Source organism: Rousettus aegyptiacus, unplaced genomic scaffold (assembly GCF_014176215.1).
Source record: "Rousettus aegyptiacus isolate mRouAeg1 unplaced genomic scaffold, mRouAeg1.p scaffold_m13_p_1, whole genome shotgun sequence".
Lineage (NCBI taxonomy): Eukaryota > Metazoa > Chordata > Mammalia > Chiroptera > Pteropodidae > Rousettus > Rousettus aegyptiacus.
The window spans coordinates 120,060,186-120,075,761 of NW_023416284.1; the positions used below are offsets into that span (position 1 = coordinate 120,060,186).

The 15,576-nt window shown below is 34.8% G+C and overlaps 1 protein-coding gene across 1 annotated transcript in view; it reads left to right on the forward strand.

The window, feature by feature from the left end:
- CD109 (CD109 molecule) overlaps positions 1-5,905 on the forward strand; it is a 104,205-nt gene extending 98,300 nt beyond the window's left edge. Inside the window, exons 32-34 of the mRNA XM_016141681.2 lie at positions 1,587-1,734; positions 3,316-3,418; positions 5,421-5,905. Of these exons, the coding sequence (XP_015997167.2) occupies positions 1,587-1,734; positions 3,316-3,418; positions 5,421-5,596 (427 nt within the window). The 3' untranslated portion in view covers positions 5,597-5,905. The remainder of the gene's footprint in view (positions 1-1,586; positions 1,735-3,315; positions 3,419-5,420) is intronic.
- The last annotated feature ends 9,671 nt before the right edge of the window (positions 5,906-15,576 follow it).

The window sequence follows — 15,576 nt, forward strand, 5'->3', positions numbered from 1 at the left end:
ATCTAACTATATCAATATATAAGGAGTATATTTAACAAAGATTTCATTTATGCATTACACTTTTGAGTACAAACTAGAAATACTGCTAATTATATTTAAGCATTTATGTGTCCAAAATTATTTACAAGTTATTTTGGGTATTTGTAACAGATTTGAATAGAAAAATATAATAGAACTCAGGTCTAATTGATGGAAACTTGAAATTAGCCAATCATGTTTAATACTCCAAAATTGGTTACTTCTGGTTGTTAGTCATTTTTCTGTTAAATAATTATTCCAGGTTCATATTTAATCTTCAGTGTTATATTTTTCAACTCAAAACTTCTTGAGAACATGCAAGTTCAGTGAAAGGAATAGGGTTTTTTGTTGTTGTTTTTTTTTTTTAGACAGCGAAAATATTACAGTTTAGAAGTTCCTCACCTTGGGTAATAAGGCACTTGTAGCTTCCGAGGGTATTTAGTAGGCGATTTGTAAACCTGGGCTGTATCCAAAGCATCTGACGATCTCATTAAGTCATAAGGCAAAGGGTTTCCACTTCCATCTCAACCCTATTGACTTCCCAGACACAGAGTTCATGAGCTGCCTTCCTCAGCTTTCTAGGTCATTGCAGTGCACTCACAACTATTAAGAGCAACTCCTTTAGAAAGTTCTTGAGTCAAGAGACTTTACAGTTGGGATTGCCGAGCCAGCTGCAGTCAGCAGTTGTGCTGTGTGGCTTTTCAGTTAGTCACTGGTGCGCTGCTCTAAAAAGCAAGATTTTCTACCAGCCCTGCTTGCATTTGCCATCTGAAAGGACAACAGGAGCTAACTTAAAAATCTCTTTGACGGACTTCTTTCCTAACCAAGTGGGGTTCTTTCTGCTCCAAACAAAAAGGTCTTGCCAGCTTTGCATTTCAGAGAAATATTTATTTTACAGGAGACAAAATGTTGTTGGTGCCAGGGTCCGTTGTTGCTCACGTTGTGTGCAACAGGGTGAGAGAACGATGCAATGTGACAAAACTTTCCGAGGCTTGTAATCCTCTCAAGGTGGCCAAAGAAAACACGCAATGTGCTCTAGTATGCGAGAGAACAAAGGGAAGGACTCTCTCCCTATTGGTCTTCTTTTTCTAAAACCAGATGAAGAAGGGTTGCTAAAGACTTGGCCACGGTCTACTGCTAAGCGGTAAAGTGTTGCCTCTTTTTCAGTTCCTGGCTTTCAGCTGAAAAGTTTAGTGCTGTCAACTTTTGAGAAAATGAAAAATGCAGTTCAGTTTGGAATCACCACTAGAAAACAGGGTTACGTGATGAAAGGGCATCTAGGTTGTACTCGTTAACAACCTACAGGCACGAGCCTGTTACATGACAGTTTGTCAGATGGACACATTGTTGTATCATTATTTTTCATGTGGTTGAATGTTATAAGAATTTCACACCTGGAAGGAAAGAATTACCTGTTTTATAATTTTCTATAGTGACTTTTTATTTTAACAAAACAGTAAGTATTTGGAATAACACTTGGCAGTTTTAATTTTTATATGAAGGTAGTTTGCCAGCAGGTTTAGTTTTTTTCTAAAGGGTTTTCTTCCTTCTTTTCTTTTTTGCTCCAGGTTCTTGGGTCCAGCTAGAAGTGGCATGGCCCTTATGGAAGTTAACCTGCTCAGTGGTTTTACTGTGCCTTTAGAAGCAATTCCTCTGAGTGAGACAGTGAAAAAAGTGGAACATGATCACGGAAAACTCAACCTATATTTAGATTCTGTGAGTAGTAAAACCTAAGTGTTTGTGTAGGTAACCATTGACATAGCTACCATTTATTGCATTCAGAGTCTTATGCAAATTTTCTTTAGGTCATTCTTTCAGCTTTTTGTGTCCCTGAATGACTTTAACACGACACCCATATGTCTGTTCCCATAAAAAGACATCATTATAAAATTAGTTTAAAGAGAATTACTATTAATGATGAGCCCAGTTAAAGTCTTGAGAACTAAATCATTATTTCATATCAGATATAAAATATATAGAAACTGCCATATTATAATTTCAAAAATTCAGTCCAGGTCTCTCAATTTGAGAACCCCTCTACCTCAGGGAATTGCTAAACATTTTTGTTTAAATGCTGGTGATGATGAAAGCTTTAAGTACATGTTTTAAAATGCTTTCATGAAGGTTTTAATAAATCCCAAAGGGGTTAGTATATCTTTATTGAAGTTAGGTGCTTAACTCCTAAAGGAATATTCTCAGAGGTTTGGGCTTTACACATAATTATTATATAATTTTTATACATACTTCCCATTGCTGTATGAAAATTACTGATCCAAGAATAAAGTACATAATTATGTAAGAATAATGTAAGTGAAGAATTCAAGATTCTACTTGTTATGTCTCAAAACTGCTGGTATGTAAGTTTATTTTTCTGACATCTATATGAAATTCATAGGTTGAATTGAAATTGAGTTCTAAGTGTTCTTAGGATTTCATGTTACATAGGGGGAGTATATATGTTTCTTATTCCCCTTTTGCCAAGTATGAATCAGAAATATATTGCTTTAGCAATATATCTCCTTTTAAAAAGCTAGTTTCTGAATGTCCTCATTGTTTTGAGATGTCAAAAATCACTCTGGTTAAAAACTTGTTAAAATGAATTCAGAGTTTCTGGTTCTTTTTGTGTTCGGGAATTTTCATACATTAAATACTGCTTGAAAGCCACAGGCCTGATTTTGAACTTGAAATACAAATTTAAGATTTTTATTTAATAATGGAATTGGTTTTGGAGTTTGTCTTGTACCTGCTATGTTCTTGTTAATGGTTACTTTAATTTGAGTGTCCATTATGTTTTGACAAATTTTAGTTTTCATTTACTGTTAATCGATACATAAAGAAATGTTTGAAGAAATTTATCAATTTCAGATTCCTTAACCAGTATGGTTTGCCAAATTGGCATAAGCTGCTCTCTTGGAGGCAAGGAGGTCATATTAGTCAGTTGTTGGTTTTAGGGTGCACCCCCACGCTGGGGTTACCTCACTTACTGGGAGAGGCGGCTCCTGTGAACTGAGGGCAATTCTCTGGAGCATGTATCCTTAGGCTTGCTGCTTGCTTAACCATTCAGTATCTATCCCTTTCAGTAAAATCGAAGTAAGAACAATACCTATCTTGTAAGGATAGTTTTATGAGTTGAGATAATTTATATAAAGTGCTTATCACAGTACCAGGCACATAGAGGTGCTCCCTAAAACTTAGTTTCTATATCTGTTTACTAACATGATAAGAAAAAGAAATGTCTTTTACTTTATCATGAACACATAGTCTGCCACCCTTTAAAAGTCTTTTGTATTTTTTAAGGTAAATGGAACCCAATATTGTGTTGATATTCCTGCTGTGAGAAACTTCAAAGTTTCAAATACACAAGATGCTTCTGTGTCCATAGTGGATTACTATGAACCAAGTAAGTGTTCTTATTACTTTAGGAGTTAAGCTATTCATTCATTCATTCATTCATTCATTCATTCATTCATTCAAAGTAGCCACCTACTGGATTGGTTTTGTGTTGGGGGAGTGTTGTTGGAGGAAGTGTAAGAGCTGAGGGAGCAGGAGGTAAGCTTTCCATTTAAATGAAGACAACCGATAATTTACAAAGGTCTCATGATAGCATTTATCATATGGTATTAAAAAATGATGCTTTTGCTCATAATGTTTTAGGTTTTTAACTCACAATTATAAAGTTTACAAAGAAAATTGTTGTAGAGAGTCCAGTTATATTTAGTTTCCAAGGTTTTGCTCCTATTCCAAGCACCTGTTCTGTCTGGTTTTTGTCTTAAAATGGGAGTTCTTCAGGAGAGAGCATGAACAGCATGCATAATGGAAAAGCCTCAGCTGGGTTTAGTGTTTCTTCATGGGAGGGGTCTGTTGTTAAAATCGATACATTATAATTTTACTTTTAGTATATCAAGAAAAATATAGTTTGTTTGGAAAATAACTTGAGCTTCTTTGATTCTACTGATACATCTTACTTTATAAAATGTTAGAAATTTAGGATGTGAAAGTAGAGATCTGGTTTGGAGATCACCTAAATTAATCAGGATGCATCTACGTTTAGTGATCTCTGGGCTGTGATTTCTTGGCACGAGAATTATCCTGAGTAAACACCCCTGGTGGCTCAGAATCATCAGAATGCATGAGAATCATGAACATTTTTATGTGTTAGGTAGTTGTAGACACTTACACTTTAAAACTGTTGACATTGCTAGTAGTTTTTGATAGAGTATTCATGGAAGACTAGGGCGTAGCTCCAGTTCTCTCTCCTTCTAAATCAACAAGCCAGTTCCTCTGTTCTTTTGTCTTCTGTTGGAATTGGGGATGAGCATTCGCCTAAGTTCTTATAGGACATTTTGGGGAAATACTGATGTCATACTTGTTTTCTGGTGGAAGGATGGGATGTGCTGTTGAGACTCAAGGACAGTGCTTAGTTATCCAACTCTGTTATTTAACCTAGTCACAGAATTCTCTAGCTGATCTTTCTTAGGTGTATGGAGAACATCTTAAATGTTTAAGAAAAAAATTCAGTCTATGTAATTTTTGTGTGTGTGTGTGGAAAACGACTTATTTATGAGGGGCACATTTTAAAATGAACATTTGGGAACAATCAGGTTAATCAAAACCTACAACCCATTTTTAAAAATCCTGGAATTAGAAAACATATTTATGACATTAAAAAGTTGATGAAAAAGTCAAGAAGAAATTTGAATATAGAATATTTTTTAACTTGTAAAAATTAAAATAATTTGTTTTATAGTGAGTTTATTATAGTGTTATAAGTGCTTTGAATAGTTTTTTCATATTAGCTTGTACTATAAAATTTAACCAAAGTTGAATAGATTTTAGAGACTATGTGCTCAATGTCTTAAAGCATTGAAACAAGGCATTACATAGGCAGTTTTCTTTATATTTTTGTATTTTTCAATAAAGCTGATGATAGATATCTTTTATTTTTTAAAATTAATGTATTCTCCAATTACTGTTTACATATAATGTAAGTATCTCTTTTCAGTAGTTCTAATGATCAGAACTTGACTTGAATGTGTAGAAAAATGTCACCCTGAAATAAACTTTCGAGGAGTTGAAACAATCCTCGGTTTAAAAGCTTTCCTGCTTCATAAGAAAGTCAAGTTGGGCTTGCCATTGCAGCATACAGTCTGGTTTTTTTTTTCTTTTAATGCTGGCCAACGGCTGGTGGTAGATAGATTGGACTAAAAGCATTGTTTCTTTCTTGGATTTGGTGAGCTGTTTGGGCCCCTCTGGAGCATTTCAGTTGTTTCTTGTAAAGAAAAATAAAATTATATGAAGATTGGAAAACTCAGAAAAGTCTATTGAAATGCTTTTAAGTTTTGGCAAAGCAACTGTTTCTAAACAAGGGAGACGTGTAACTGATGTCTGCTTTTTTTTAACAGGGAGACAAGCGGTGAGAAGTTACAACTCCAAAGCAAAGCTGTCCTCTTGTGACCTCTGTGGAGATGTCCACGGTTGCAGTCATTGCCATAATGGAGCTTCGATCTCTCTTCCTCACTCTTTAGTCATTTTTGTTTTCTGTTTCATGCTTCTGTTCTCTTTACAACATTGGCCGTGATTTATTTTTTAAAGACTCCATGCAACATATTTCCAGAAGTCACATGTGATTATCATGTTTTCATAATCAAATATTGCTTCTGATTATTTTGAAAAACATTTTTTTTTCTTCTTATGGGGTTGTGGGTTTGGGGGAATGGTGTACAATAGATCCTAGTATGTATAGCTGTATAGATTTCTTCACCTAAATTACATGTGGAACAACATTTAGAATTATTGCAGTTTTGTATATCTTTATGTTTCCCCCTTTAAAATATTTTTAAGATTTTTGTAGGAAGCGTTTTCTCCAGAATAAATGTGTTATTTTAGATTGGTTATTTTTTTCATTTTATAGAACATATGAGCCTAGATTCTTAAGCATTATTATACACCAATGTTTCCTTTAGTTTTGATAACCTAAAAATAAAAGGCCCTAATGAGGGGCAACAGCATTAATTCTAGATCAAAAAGAATAGCTATTCTTCAGGAGGGAAGAATGAGAGAGGGATTGTGCTTTGCTGGCTGGGTCAGAGATTGAGGAGTGTACAGAAAACTGCCCGAGGGGCCTTGAGTGTGCAGCTCTCCCTCTCGCTTCCTCAGCCCCACACACTGGCTCTTTTTCAGGGGGTGGAGGTGGAGAGCATTGCAATATGTGCCTTATGTGACTTAGACCAGAAGACCCTGGACCAGGAGGCACAAGTTTTGTTAGAAATGGGGAGACAAGAAGCCAGGACTACAACAAAATCTTATATAAGATACAGCAGACCTGACCTCTCTGGTCTGGGGAAAAAGCTGAGGTTTGATGAGGACCAGAGAGTCTCGACATGCCTGCTGATCTAAAGTATTACAGAGCATTGCCCGGGGTCTTGAGGAAGCTCTTCTAGGCTCAGGTGTCTGAGCATCAGCTTGCCTGCCATCTGGTGACATCTAATGCTTGCTGTGAATCTCTAAGAAGTTTCCTGAATTTTGAGCACCTGGATCAATGCTTACCTGTATTCTAAAGGATAATATTCATTTATCCTGGTGAAAATTTTGAAGAAAAATTCCTTTTCTCTTTTTCTTGCTTTTCCTCTTTTCTCTTCTCCCCGTTTCTTACTTCCCTTTCCTTCTTTCTTTCTACTTTCCCTTCTAAAAATATTGAAATATATTTGATATAGCAAAAAAGAATTACATTTTTTTTTTTTTTTTTTTTTTTTTACTAAATCTAAGAAATGGTTTAATTTTCTCCTTAACTCCATGGCATATCTCTCAAGTGGGCATGGGAAAAATAATTTCCATGGGCTCCAAAGAGTTTGCATTACAATATATTCAACTGTTTTAAAATAAATCTATCAAAAATGAAGTATGCAAATACAGCTTTGAAGTGAGTTTTAAAAAGAATTTTAGTTTTAGTGAATTTTAAGAAATTGTAGTGGAGTGGCTATTCATGTACTGCTTATGGATATTTTGGATACCAAGGTAGAAATTATCAGCATTCAGTATTTTAAAGCTTGAAACCTCTGTGTGGACCAAAGATTCTCACAGAGTGGTCTATGGAGAAAGAACGGTTAAATATCAAACAAATAATTTTCCTGTATTGTTTATAAGTGGGGGAAAGTTTTTAATTCTATTATACCTCTGAAACACTCTGATCTAAAATAGGTGCTTGTTATGTTTGGGACTTCCCAAACTTAAGATATGGTGTTTTCAGCCTTTATACTCCAGGACTTCTTGAGGGATCAAAGTATCTTACAATGCAGCTGGTGGGGGGTATTGGCAAAGATACCATCCCCCCCCCCCCCCCGCCCCGCCCTACCCGGGAACTTTATGCTGACCATCAATACCTTATATTCTTCAGTAAATAATTTATGCTGAACTTCTAGTGTAGTGTATTAGGAAAGACTAGAATGAAAAGGCCATTGGAAGGGAGCTCGTATCTTTTTTAGACTATAGTTCCTCATTTGAGAACTGGGACTCTAATACTGATGTGAAATACTTCATATTTTCACAGTGAAAAGTCCTCTTGGAACTCATCTCTTTATTGTGAAAGTATTAGAAATGAAGAGCTAGGTGGTGGGCGAGAAAAGGTCAGTTAGCTCTGCGTCGTGGTATGTGGGGCCATGGAGGGGTGAGGCCCTGTCCTCTTCCTCCTTCATCTCTCCCATAGAGAACTCGCTCTGCTACAGGTAGTGGGTTTGGGTGAAAAGTGATCAAGAAGCCACAGATAAATAAATAAAAAAGGAAGACATGGAGTAACAATTAACAGTATAATTTTTCTTCATCGCTTATAAGTAATGCTATTAAAAACTCATTTTACCTTTAAGTTTGCTTATGCTGAAGCTCTTCCATTTAGAATGCCATCAGTTTCATTAATCGATAGAAACTAAAGTCTCCCCTCCTTTTCCACTGACTGGGAACCTGATTAAAACACCAGCCTACATCACTTCCAGTTTTGACTGGACAATGGTTCCAGAGACTGAGTGTTGGGAATAACTAGTAGCCAAACAAGTCAAGGACAGAACAATACTTTCATATTTGGTTTCACCATCTTACTAACTTCAGTGATAATTCTAAAAAAGAAATTAAAGCCCATTAAGATATGTCAGGGCAATGAAAGGTTTCCTTCTATTTATTGTCCTATTATACTTTATGTTTTTCAAAATGTTCTAACGATAATCTTTGGTTTAGTATTTTGGTTATATTATAATCTGAGGAGCACTGTGCTAATGTAAAATCCAGATATATATCTATTACCTAATAGTTTGTTACTTATATATGCAATTCCATATCCTACATGCAGAAATTTTCAGAACTGTAGATGGCATAATTCTCCCTGCATTAATTCTTTTGGGCTTAGGTAGAGTTATGTCTTTAAAAGTTATGTTTAGCCCTAATTTCTGTTCATGTTAAATGACGTTATAAATATTCTGGCAATCTAATACCATTTATATTTTGATATAATTCAATTATTTTATTCAACAGTTCTGGCTCCTATATTGACAGAAATTGGAGCTGAGTTTTCATCATCATTTTTAAAAGAAACCATTTTATTAACCTGTTGGTATATAACCTGGAGTTATTTATAACAGGATTAGTTTTCATAATTTGCTTTATTGAAGTTTAATACTGATTTCTATAAAAATATGTTGTAAATACCTCTTTGACAAGGTTGCTTAACATAAGGGTAGTACATATTTTGAGTTTACCAAGTGGCTACCATAGGTCCAGATACCATTTATATTCTTCAGTGCATCATTTTCTTGCACATTATAAATCTGATGCACTTTTAGTAAGTGGACTAGTTCTTGGATAAGCCTCAGAACCTTTTATTCACTCGGTAGAGACATCTGTTAAACAGAAGAGTATAGTCCTTATTTTTTCTTTGTTTTCAAATTCCAGGAAAGCATAGCACTTTTAAAAATTTAAAAATTTCCTATCATCTATCCAAATGATATTCATGTTACTGTTAAATATCTTAGGTTATACTGGGAGTCACTTGAGGTGCAATTTTATCACTACTTTGAATAGAAGACTGTTATCCTATTTTGGGAAAGTAAGCATTAAATATATATTTTTAATTAAGTGTATATCAGTAGGAGTAGGCTTTTTTCTAAATTATTTCTGACCAATGAGTTGTGTTTGTATGTTCCTCATCAAAAGGCAATTCCACATTGCATCATTCTGTAAAATGTCATTTTCATTTTAGTTATCGTAACACAGGAAAATAGATATTCTAGGTGATTTCTGAGTTTCTTACTTCAAAGGAGGCTTACGCATTGGTATGTGTGTGTCTCTATAATAGGGATAATATTGATTTATGCGTAGCTACTTATTTAAGAATAATTCTATCTCTTTGTCACAAGGCCACAATTTACCACTCTTCTGCTAGTGTATTGAATCAGTGGTAGAGGGCAGTTCCATGTTCCACTTGTAGATCTTTAAGATTTTATTTTTGATAGCTTCAATAAAATACAGCTCTCTTCTGGTCCTTCAAGACTTTATGTTTTGGATTTTTAGGAGGATGCAGTTGATGTGGTAGAGTCCATTTCTTTTATACATAAGAAGCTTTATAAAATTTTATTCATAAATCCCCTATTTTGAGAACCTATTTACATATGAGACAAATATTATTGAAATGAAACACTATTTTACCAGAAAATAAAGCTTTACATATTAATCAAGGTAATTCTGAAAGTTTAAATTTTAAACATTAGAATGTGGTTACTGTAAATTATGCTCTATTATGTATTCAATAAAAATAGCTTATCAATAAAAATTAAATTCCTTTCTATTTATTATCAGTGTTTCTTTTATTTTAGCTTAAGTCATGCCTATAGCACATCTCCTTTACCTAACCTTATTTATTTATTTATTCTGAATTTTATGAGTTTGAGCCAAACCGATGACATATGCTGGGGCGCAAGATCTCAAACGCTTCAGAGAATAACAGTTTTGCAGCTTCTTTTATGCATTTGAAATTAAGGAGAGAATGTAAGGAAGATTATGTGGACGTGGGAGAAAGCAAGCCAGGACTGACTGGATTACAGGACAGTTAACGAGAATGCGTAGTTTCTTTATGGTGGTTATGGCAAAGGCGTTTTGCCCTAGATACACAGAAACAATGCACAGGGCTTGTTTAAGGCAGACAAACCTTTTACTAAAAAGTTATACACCTGGGGCGTGACTACCCACCATGATCTGCCCAAGTCAGGGATTTCTGATCAGAATACCCTGTGAGGTTACTTTCTATAGAACTCTTTTTTTTCATCCATAGTTACCCCTTTTGGTCATAAATCAATCCAAAGGATACATTGATGACCAACCTTTTGATCAGATAGTGTGGTGTCATAGTGCCAGGAAAGCTCATTTCTAGGAAGTCTTAATACTGATGTTGTCTTAATGACCATTGGGGATGGAGCAAAACTGTAACCGTGGGATGTGAGTTGAGGCCAAATTTTCCCAAAATGGAGAGGGGAGGTAAATGGAAGGCAGTCAGGTCTTATGGCCTTCGTTGTGAAAAAACACTCTGGATCATTTCTATCCTGGAAACTATCATGATTGGAGTTTTGCCTTCTGTCTCATTTTTCTGTATTTGGCATCTAGTATTATATTTACATAAGCCATGAAAAAAATATTAACAGTTATCTTTTACATGTTCCATAATTATAAATAATTGGACTATATAGAAAAACCCAAAAAACAAGTATAACTATTATTATGACTAATATCATTAACAGACAGGTAAGGACACACAAAATGAATTCTGAGTTCAATATCAGTCCATAGATATTCAGGCCTTGTTGATGTCTTGAGATAGCTATTTCTTGTGTCCATGGCTTCTTGTCCTTGAGGAGTCTTTAATGTCCATAGACAAGGGTAGATGTCCATTCACAGTTAGGCTCCTGATAGGGTCCTTTCCAATGAGGTTGGAGAGTGTCTTTTATTTGATGTTCTTTTCCAATAAACAAAATCTCCAGGCAGCAGTCTCTTTAAAGGCAAATAATCTTTAAAGTCTTTGTTCCCAGGAGCTAACTGTGAAAGGAAGTGGTTACCAACTTAGCATTTTCTTGAAGTGACTCTAACAAATGTCAGTAATAGTGTAAGATGTCTTCTTTTAATAATGTCAGCTCATAAATTCCTTCATCTAAGTCCAGCTTAAATGCACTGTGATGCATGAAGGAAAGCAAAAACCAAAATATGGGGAAAGAACCAAGCAGTTGTCTTGGGTTTCCCATCTCCCTGATCGTTTGTTTAATTCACAACCATTGTTTACCCTAGACGTTTTCCTACATATATTGAGATTTTAATCCTTACAACCTCAGAGTTTAATAACAACTTAGAAGTAATCAATTAGCATTTTTGAGATTGGAAATTTTATAAGTCATAGAAACATTTTTCATAGATATAAGTCAATTATTACCATGGACATATTTTTGTAAAATCCAGGTAAAATAAAGATATCTATTTTACTTAAACTAACAAACTTAAGCTAGCTTTTATATACTAAAGATTAATCTTAGATCACATGAACTTGAAAAGTATTCGATTTAGTTTCTATATTCATGAGAATTTTAGAATACCCAATTCTTACAAACATTTGCCTTTAAATTAATTTTAACAATACCATTCGGAGGTAGAAAATTATTTCACATTTACGACATATACATATAAAACACACATATAGACAGACTTTTTAGCTCTGAGAAAAAGTCACTAATTTATAAAAGAACAATTGGATCCAAATCTTGCCCTGCAGGGATTTACAACTTATATCTGTCCTTGACAAGTCAAGTTCCAAATGACTGTCTCCTTTTTAAATGACAGCCATTTTTAATACCTGAAAGAAATAGGTTGACACCTAAACAACATAGGTTGATCTATTTATCTAAAACCTCTTTTTGAAGCTTTGAGAGACCAATTTTGCCTAATTTTATAGCTAGCTGTTTATAATTCTGTGTGCAAAAGATTAATTTAGAAGTATCACAGGATACTTATTTTGGCTATCTTAGTGCTGATGGAAGGCTGACTGTCATGGGATTTGTCATCCTCAGAGGTATGATTTCCCATGTTAATTTTGAGATCTGTAAAGCCTGAATGAATTTCTAGGAAAAGCCAGCCCTTACCTGTACATCTCCAATGAGCAAATGCAGTGGATATTCCTATAAAACTGGTTTATGTCCTAGAGGAAAATTTTGCTCAGGCAATCCCACAAAGATTCTTAGTCACCTAAGCATACTTGAGCATATCGATGTTAGGATGGAAGATAAAAGGATGTGGGGATGCTCAGCTGGTGAATGAAACAATGTGGACTCTAATGCTTTTCTTCAAATATCTGAAAGGCCGGCACCTGCAAGCTCACATAGCAGACTCATTACAAGTGGGCAGATTTTGGCACAATATTAGGAGGAGTTGAATAAAACACTCCTATTTCAGAAAGTTGTGATTACGTGGTCCCTAGAGTTGTTTAGCAGGAGCCGGTTAACAGATGTTAAAGAATTAGAGAAGTTATTGAGGTAATGAAGATGTAAATTGGCAAGTAAAACTCATGGTTTGGAAGTTTTTATTCTTTTATTTTAAAGAGGCACACTGGAAAGGATATCTTCTCTGTCTTTGGGAAATTCAAGCTAGGTTTATGTCATTTTTCTCATTAGCTTCTGAGTCCTATGCTCACTTCTAATATCACCCGCTTCCCTTAATCTTGTTTCTACTTCGCTTATCAGAAGCAATAAGAAGCATGTTCCTGAAGGAGGGATAATGATTTAGTTCTTAATTTTCAGTATCTATATAGAGTTTAGCATGTAATAGATACTCAACATGGTCGATTCCAAAAAAAAATCACTTCTTTTTTTTTGAATAAAGGGAATACTTTTTTCCTCCCCTTATTTCCCTCCAGAACATCATTAGTTCATTTAGATACTAAATGTTCTGGTCACCTGTTCCAACATGTGAAGGGGGTTCCTCACCACCAAGAAATTCTTGGACATCAGCTGGGTGTCCTATAATTCAACTTAATTATAATACTGTCTACCCGGAAATTGCGTCAGATCACACAGGTTAAGGGTTCAGTCCTACAAGATTGTGCTCCCCACCCCAGTCCCTTCAGATGCCAGTCACAATACGGGGGAAGTATGTGGAGCTTCCCTTCTCTGTTCAGGGGAGCTACTTTCCCTACATCTCCACGTGTTTATGAACCCAGAAGCTCTCTGAACCCCGTGCTTTTGGGATTTTATGGAGGCTTCATTACATAAGCACAATTGATGAAATCATTGGTCACTGGGGATTGAACTCAGTCTCCAGCCCTTCCTATCTCCCTGGAGGTTGAAGTGGGACTAAAAGTTTTAACCCTCTAATCACGTGGTTGGCTCCGCTGGCAGTCAGCTCCAATCCTTAGGTGCTGTCCAAAGGTCACTTCATTAACATAACAAAAGACAACTTTATCACGCTTATAGATTAGGAAATTCAAAGAGTTTGGGGAGCTTTGAGTCAGAAACCATGGATGAAATCCAAATAGATGTGAGAAATATATTTTGGCCATCTGACTGACCAAATATACTTTTTTCTTATAAAAGACAATAGTGCAAGAATTAATTACAAGGAACAATATAATATCACACTTATGCTTTCTCATAGCTCCTAACACTACTTTTAACACTGTAGATATTCAGAAATGTTTAACTGAATAATAGAATTCAAAGTAACTGCAATTAATAACTCCTCCACATGAATAAATAAAAAAAAAAACAGGACTAGAGATAGAGAAATTAAAGGGGAAAAGGGTAGAAAGAAAGAAATGCAGGAGATACAGAAATATAGAACAGTTCTAAGCATAACCATTAAATTTATTACATTTCATTTATATGGCTTATTAAATTTCATTTATAGTGATTTGAAGAATTTTACCTGATTTCCAAACACTATATTTAAATCATGTGTTTTAAGTGTATCTAATTACTTGCTGCTCTTGTCCAAGTCTGCAGGAGTAAGAAGGTTTCAATTCTTATTTTTAACTAACTTTAGTAATAAATCTCATAGTTGTGAATTACTGAATGTGCTTTTGGAATATTAAATTATTTATAAAATAAACACTATCATGAAAGAATCGTAATATGACTCCTTACTAGGCTAAATTTTAAAATCTTGAGACTTTCACATATTAAAAACTCCATGGCCCTTTCAGCTATGACTATCTCTTCTCCCTTCATAACCAAACTTTTTGATATAATTTTTATATTTATTATTTATACTTCTTCTCATCTATTTTTCAAAACACTGAAGCCTAGACTCATTAAATACAGTGATTAGCTCTTTTTTTCCCTCTGCATGTAAAGGACAGTTTTCTTCCTTCTTGTCATCTTAGCAGCATTTCACACTGTTGACTACTCTCCTTCCTGAATCTTCTTTGTCCTTTGCCTCCTATGTTTGTATGGTCTCTTGATTTTTCTCCTATCTGTCAGATGTATTGTCTCAGTCTCCTTTGAATTCTCATTTCTCTTTGTACATATTTAAAATGCAGACAAGGTATTACGGAGATATTAATAGATTAGATGTAGAAAGTGAGTGAAAGAGGAATTGAAAAATCTGGTCTTTGCAACTAGGCAATAGGGGAAAGGCATTTATTGAGATGAAGAAAGATTGGAGAAAAAATATTGTGTGCGTGTATATGTTTATCAAGGATTTCATTTTGGGTCATTTTACCTTATTTCATTCCCAGGAAAGAGGAACAACATATAGTTATGATCCTCAATTAATTTGCCAATGCAAAAAATAACAATATATTAGTACCTAATTATTTCTATACAGTGCTTTACTCTTACTTTTTTTTTTTTCAAGCTAGAGAGATTTGGAAAAATCCAAAGGAATTCATATAGAAAATCATTAATGTGGACCATAGGATTTTATTTTAAAACTTTTTATTTTGAAATAATTATAAACTCACAAGAAGTTGTAAAATAGTACACAGAGGTCCTATATGCCTTTCACCCAGCTTCCTCGATGGTGACATCTTAAATACTATAGTGCACTATCAAAGCAAGGATGTCGATTAGCACAATACAATGAACTAGATTACAATCTTACTTCGTTTTCATGATCATTTTACATGCATTTATTTTCTTATACGTCTTTGTGTGTAATTCCAGAACATTCCTCATTGTATAGTACTGTTGTCTGAATGTGTTACCCCCAAAATTCCTATGTTGAAACCTAACTAACATCTAAGGTGATGATATTAGGAAGTGGGACTTTTAAGAGGTGATTAGATCACGAGGGCAGAGCCCTTATGGATAGGATTAGTGCCATTATCAAAAAGTCTCACGATGGCTCTTTTACTCTCTTCCATCACGTGAGGTTATAGAGAAAAATGTCATCAATGAACCACCAAGTAGGCCATACCAGACCTCTGCTCTTGGTCAAGACCTTGTTCTTGGACCTCCCAGCTTCCAGAACTGTGAAAAATAAATGTTTGTTGTTAATAAGTTACCCAATATATGGTATTTTGTTAGAGCAGCCTGAATGACATGAGAC